At 35.4% G+C, this 6,359-nt stretch overlaps 2 protein-coding genes across 2 annotated transcripts in view; one reads left to right on the top strand and one right to left on the bottom strand.

The window, feature by feature from the left end:
* The first annotated feature begins 976 nt into the window (after positions 1–976).
* LOC21387607 (peroxiredoxin Q, chloroplastic) lies at positions 977–2,939 on the top strand. Its single transcript, XM_010091374.2, has 4 exons — positions 977–1,343; positions 1,475–1,612; positions 2,067–2,156; positions 2,588–2,939. The coding sequence occupies exons 1-4, from the start codon at positions 1,149–1,151 to the stop codon at positions 2,804–2,806; spliced, it is 642 nt and encodes a 213-aa protein (XP_010089676.1). The 5' UTR covers positions 977–1,148; the 3' UTR covers positions 2,807–2,939.
* A 578-nt stretch (positions 2,940–3,517) lies between these two features.
* The window catches only part of LOC21387606 (probable flavin-containing monooxygenase 1), a 4,898-nt gene continuing 2,056 nt past the window's right edge, over positions 3,518–6,359 (bottom strand). Inside the window, exons 2-5 of the mRNA XM_010091373.2 lie at positions 4,687–4,693; positions 4,425–4,603; positions 3,952–4,301; positions 3,518–3,854 (exon numbers count right to left, since the gene is read on the bottom strand). Of these exons, the coding sequence (XP_010089675.2) occupies positions 3,518–3,854; positions 3,952–4,301; positions 4,425–4,603; positions 4,687–4,693 (873 nt within the window). The remainder of the gene's footprint in view (positions 3,855–3,951; positions 4,302–4,424; positions 4,604–4,686; positions 4,694–6,359) is intronic.

Genomic DNA, 6,359 nt, shown 5'->3' with positions numbered 1-6,359 from the left:
AAGAGAGAGAGAGAGAGAGAGAGAGAGAAAGAACGGAAGATAGACAAGGGGAGAGAGAGAAGGGAAGGGCCGGCGGCGGGGGGCGGTGGCGGCGGCAGGAGAGGGGAAGAAGAGAGAAGGGATCAGAAGAGAGAGAGAGAGAGAAAGGGAAGGCCGGCGGTGGCAACGGGAATAGGAGGCAGAGAGAGAGAGAGAGCGTTGGGGGAAAATGAAGAAGAAGAAGATATGGTATATTAGGTCAGATTCATTTGCGATGACATTGTCGTCGCAAATAAATTCAAAATGTAGTCACAAATAATAAACAGTTGTCAATTATTTGCGATGACATTATCTCGTCGCAAATAATTTTTTTGTCATCGCAAATAATCATTTTTCCCGCGTCTATTTTTTCATGAAATCTTAAAAAGATTATTTGCGATGACAAAGAGACAATGTCGTCGCAAATAACCTAAAACTATTTGCGATGACAAATGTCATCGCAAATAGTAAGATATTTGCGACGACTTATCGTCACAAAAAATGGATTACCTTGGCGCCAAAAATCCGCGCCATTGAAATTTGAGTTCTAAAATTATTTGCGACGACATTTAAGTTATTAACGACGACATGGTTATTTTATTTAACGGAGAGTAATTGTGACGACATGTCGTCGCAAATATGGTATTTTCATATTGGAAATTTTAGATCGTTGTATTTTATATTTTCATATTGAAAATTTTATCTCAAACATTTTTTAATGTCCATTTTAGAATTACGGAGACAAATTGAGAATAGCTATAGAATTTGCAAAATAAGAGCTTTTTTTTTCCTGGTTAAGAGTTTTTTCCTAGCTCTAGTCAATGTGGTCATTACATAAAAACCATGCAAATGCCATGGAAGCATGAGGTCAGCAATCGTCCACGCCAAAAAGGTAATCTATATTCTATCCCCATCTCCCACCGTTTCTTCCCAACAACCAATACACTCTCTTCCCTTATCTTCCTCCAAAAAACTTCCGACATAATGTAATTACAAAATGAGAAACTACCATTAAACAAGAGGCTACAAATCAAAAACTACAAATTTAAGATATTTGTGCGTTTCCTTCCACTTACCAAACCAAACACACATTATCTATCTTTCTTACTGATTTCTGTCCCAAAATATTTATGGCTTCTCTTTCTCTTCCCAAGCACTCCCTCCCTTCCGTACTCCCTTCCCAAACGCGCAAAGACCCATTTCCTCAAAACCTTAAAATCTTCTCCAAATCATCTCCCTCTCAGTTTTATGGTACTAGACTCACTTACTCTTCTTCTTCTTCAATCCCGTGTTCTTCTTCCACTAAGAATCTCATTTTGGCTAAGGTGCATTGCGTTTTTAACATATAATACTAAGATTATATATATTATAGACTTTCTTTTATGAATTTTTTGTTGTTGACATTTTGGGAATTTGATTAATGGGGTTTTTTATTTTTTTTCCTTGTTTTGTATAGGTGAAAAAGGGAACGGCACCTCCGCCATTTACATTGAAAGATCAAGATGGGAAGAATGTGAGTCTCTCCAAATTCAAAGGCAAGCCTGTGGTTGTCTATTTTTACCCTGCTGATGAGACTCCGGGGTGTACGAAACAGGTGCTTTTCTTTCTTCATTTAAACGCATCATTTTCGGTATATTATACAAGTCCACTTTTATGGTAAGGTTCAGAATTTAGAGCCTCACTTCAACATTTCTACCCGGCCAACAGATTGTGCGGCGTTGAGCTAGTGGTGGTGGAAGTGAAATTGAGCCCATTGAGTCGAATTGAGTCAAGTACTTTAATGAAATGGGCCCTGAATTTCAACTATAAACTGAGGGGACGGCGATAAGACGACACTAATAATCTCTGTTTTTTTATTGAAGGAAAAACAACTTTATAAATTTGTAGTTTCTACGAAAGTATTACTGTTAGTGGCAGGATGGAATGTGCATTATCTTCTCTTAAAATTTGATTAATTATGTCTTTACATACAGTCACTCTAAAATTCCTCACTACAAATAGTGCATTATTCAGAATAGCAGTTTTCTGACCAATTGATGTGTCCTCAGGCTTGTGCTTTTAGGGATTCTTATGAGAAGTTTAAGAAAGCGGGAGCAGAGGTCATTGGCATTAGTGGTGATGATGTATCATCGCACAAGGTAACCAAAAAATGCCTATATATAAACAAGTTGATTTTCTTTATGCTGTTACTGCTGTATTATATATGTAAATATTAATCTTGTAGGAATACTATACGGATGTTCCAACTTCTAAAAAATGCACAAATACTATTCCTGACCCTTACAACTATACATCAAATGGTTTGAATTTTTAAACAATATATGTAACTCTGTATTTAGCTATTACAACTGTAATGGACAACCTGAAAATTCCAATAAAATGGCATGAAATTGGTATGAATATAACTTGAGTACAGAGTTCATGTTGCTAGAAGATTTTTATTTGCTATTTCCTAAGCTTAAAACTAAAAATATGATTGATAAGTACAGGAGTTTTTGTTAGCCAAACCTGTCACAATTGCCCAAAAATGCTTGAATTCTGATGACAAAGCTAAATCCTATGTATGAAGGCGTTCGCGAAGAAATACAGACTTCCATACACATTGCTGGCCGACGAAAGCAACAAGGTGAGGAAAGAGTGGGGAGTGCCAGGGGATCTGTTCGGAACATTGCCTGGGAGAGAGACTTATGTTCTTGACAAGAATGGAGTTGTCCAACTCATCTACAACAACCAGTTCCAACCCGAAAAGCACATTGATGAGACCCTCAAAATACTCAAAGGCATTTGAATTTTGATTCCCTCTTGTATCTTCCAGATGTGTACATTATTGTTTTATGTCTTTGTTTTAGACAAGAACTTTAACTCTGTGTATGATTGAAATCCACTTATCAAAGTTTAAAGCTAGAGCTGTTAATGTTGAATCTTGGAATTTCTTAAGTAAAGAACAGGCAATCCTTTTTGTCTCTCCTCCGACGTCATCTGTTTGACCGTATACATGTCGTTTCTTTCTAGTTTCAACTGGTGTAGGTGTCATTTTATAACACGGTTGCTCTTTTAGTCGTTTTAGGTGGTCCAACATGTCTATGTTAATTCCTTTTGCCGACCATGAGGTCATGTTGAATTTCATGCAGCCGAACTATGTCAATTCTCCAATGTTTTTAGTTGTCGGGTGATGTAAAGGGTAAAATAAATCCGAGTCGTCATTTAAATATATAAGTAAATACTAATTTATATGAACATCGGTCAGTCGACTTAATAGATTGGCCTTTTAAGATGAAAGCTCAAATCATAGAAGTCCAATTTCTACAGAAGAATCAATATTATTGAAGAATATGAATAAGTTACACATGCATAAAGCATCATGCTATATGTTGGATACACTATATATGCATTAAATTTTCCCCTACAATTTATTTGCTTTTTTCTTTTATTTTTATTTTTCACTCAAATAGTACATAAATAGCTAGAGACGATTATAGAGGACACATCTAATCAAGAACTAGTTCAGATAGTCTCGACTACCATAGGGGCTAAATGCCTCTGAAAACCAGCTCTTCTTCCTCCAAGAAGTCCATCCCATTTCCTCACATATTTCATCACTGTGGTTGATACTATAAGTTGAAATGCAGTGCCTCTTGTAGAACCTGGTGGTTCTCTTCATGACTTCCATCTCCATCAGTGTTCTCTCGAGCATTTCCGTCACACCCGGAAGCTTGAATTTGTCGTCCACTAGCCGTGCCAGCCATATCGAACGCAATTCAGACGAATGTAGGTTCACCACACTCTCAACATAGCCCACAAATCCCATGTTTGGGATCAAAGGATGGATAGTACCCCTGATCACCAACAAAGAGATTTCAACATAAACACAATATTTGAGACTAATTCTTTAATGAGGTTCTTTTATAATATCAAAAATTTTGTTCTTTCTACCTGTATAGCGGCATGAGACCAGATGGATACTCCAACAAACTGCGAAAGGGCTCTGGCATGATGGCTTTGAGCTTTTTCTTACCATCATAACCAGTGGCGAGGACGACAACATCAGCTTCGATCTTTTCTTTGTCGTCGAACTCGATTCCTTTTTCCCAGAACCACCATTTTGATGATCTCTTGAACACAATCTTCCCCTTGTCAGCCTCAGAGAAGAAGTTCTCCGGCATGATAGCCATTTGGCAAGACGCGTAGTCCTCGACAAAAGGGTGGTCCGGTTTTAGTCCATACTTCTCCAAAGGAAGCTTGTGCAGCAAATAGGATTCTATGAACTTTGAAACTACTAGCCTCTATGATGAATAAAAAAAAAAGAACAATCTTTTATTATTAGCATATGGGAAATTATGTAGTATTAATTAGAATACGTATAAATATGGAATTGATGATGAGAAAATTGTTGTTGGTTTAATTACCATTGGGGAGAAAAGTGAGCAAAGAAGGGATCTGAGGAAGCTTTGGTTTGGTCTTTCATGGAGGAACTGAGAAGATCTTGTGGAGTAGAAGAGGAAAAATGGCAAACCCCAAACCCAGTAATGTGGAACTGTCCAGTGCAGAGTCCTTACTACCATGGTGCATGCTTTACCTTCTGGTTCTTTTGAGTACAAAATATTCCATCACAAAAATCCACAAAAAATATTTTAAGTCAGTTTCAAAAGCAAATTAATATTTATGTACCTGATCTCTTGAAATCCAATATTAGTTAAAAAAAAACAAATAACAAATAAACAAACTATTGATGATGACAATATTCTTGAGTCTTTTTTTATTTTATTTTGAGAAACAATATTATTGACTTTAGAAATTAAAGTCATCTAATTGTGCAGAAATAATTAAAGTCACATATATATAATGATAATTGTGCAGCCATCTAATTAGTATCATCACGGCCAACTTCAAGAAATTAAAGTTAAAAAATAAAAAGGGAGTGAGCGAAATAATTATGAAAGTGCTTATGTGCCAATGTTATGCATGGCTTATTCTCAGGTAAGTACTAGAGAAGACTTTATTTTCAAATTCACAAACAAAAAATAACACAACCGAAAAGGAAAAAGAGAAAGAAGAGGATTTTTTTTTTCCCAATCATATATGTCAGCATTATTTTTTAAAGAGGATATTAGTGCTGCTTACATAATTTGCTCACATTAATCGACTCTTGACTCGAAAATTTGATAAACATGGAAAAAGAGAATTTTGAAGACTTTTCCAAAAGTGTCGAACCGTGGATCAAATTATAAGTGGTCATTTTCTGAGAATTAACTTGGAAATCAAGAATGATAAAACTTTTTATTTTTGGACCTTCTAGTCTAGCTATATATAAGAATTCACTCTGTGCCCTTTTATTATTCTTCAATTTTATGATTCTTTAATAATATCATGTCACGTTAATTAAAATGTCGTTCCTTTAATAATATTATATCACATTAATTAAAATGTCGTGTCCTATTAATTTAGGGGACATATGAACTCAATGTCTATGTATGTGGCAAAATTAGAACTTTTGTTTGCCTCTGTGAAGTCAAATATGATGCATGCATGGTTGTGGAAATATTCTAGTTTCAATACTTTGATGTGCTTTGGAAAAATAGAATCGTTGAAAACGTGTGTAGTCACGATGTTAGTCATGTATTCTTTGTTTGAACACAGACCACAAACGCCCGAGCCTTTTGAAAATTATCACTCCTGATCCTTGCCATGTCGCAGCCCTAGATGTCTCCCTAATTGCCACGTGGGGCTTTTTTTTCCCACGGCATGTTAGTTTGTGCTTAAGAGCCATGCAACATGACTGCGTTGTTTATGTGACGTCTGAGACCAATTAAATAAACCATGCACACAATTTCCAGCCTAATATAGCGTACGTGTAAAATATATAAGTACTAACCAGCTGCGTCAGGACGTTAATCATATTTCTAATGTATCTTTTGATTTTTTTATTTTTTATTTTTCTTTCGTGTAGTAAATCTGAATGAAATTAGTCTAAACTCATGTTTAGAAGCTGATAATAATGCATGGAAAACCTACAAGTTTCACTGTATAATTCCAAGAATTAATATAAGCTATAGAGAGCAATGTCTACCTATTAGTCAAGTCAAGTGATGTAAGCAATATAAAAATTTTTTTGAAAATTCTGATCAGAAACTATCGCAGAACAAACATATATAATTGGTTAATTAAATTGCTCTATGATCCGTACGTACTTGGCTTGCATTAAATTAAAAACACACACACGCACACAAGGGAGAGAAACCAATTTTTCCATCCAAATTATTTCTCAAAACTCATATGATGAAGATATACACGTATATATATATATATATATATATATATATATATATATAAATACCTTGATT

This window comes from Morus notabilis, unplaced genomic scaffold (assembly GCF_000414095.1).
Source record: "Morus notabilis unplaced genomic scaffold, ASM41409v2 Scaffold1826, whole genome shotgun sequence".
NCBI classification, from domain to species: Eukaryota; Viridiplantae; Streptophyta; class Magnoliopsida; order Rosales; family Moraceae; genus Morus; species Morus notabilis.
The sequence above is the reverse complement of the archived record's forward strand: the minus strand, read 5'-3'. Positions and strand labels throughout refer to the sequence as shown.

Coding starts and splice junctions, on each gene's coding strand:
- LOC21387607 (XM_010091374.2), top strand. CDS start 1,149: ATGGCTTCTCTTTCTCTTCCCAAGCACTCCCTCCCTTCCGTACTCCCT. Junction 1,344..1,474: donor AGAATCTCATTTTGGCTAAG/GTGCATTGCGTT, acceptor TGTTTTGTATAG/GTGAAAAAGGGAACGGCACC. Junction 1,613..2,066: donor CTCCGGGGTGTACGAAACAG/GTGCTTTTCTTT, acceptor ATGTGTCCTCAG/GCTTGTGCTTTTAGGGATTC.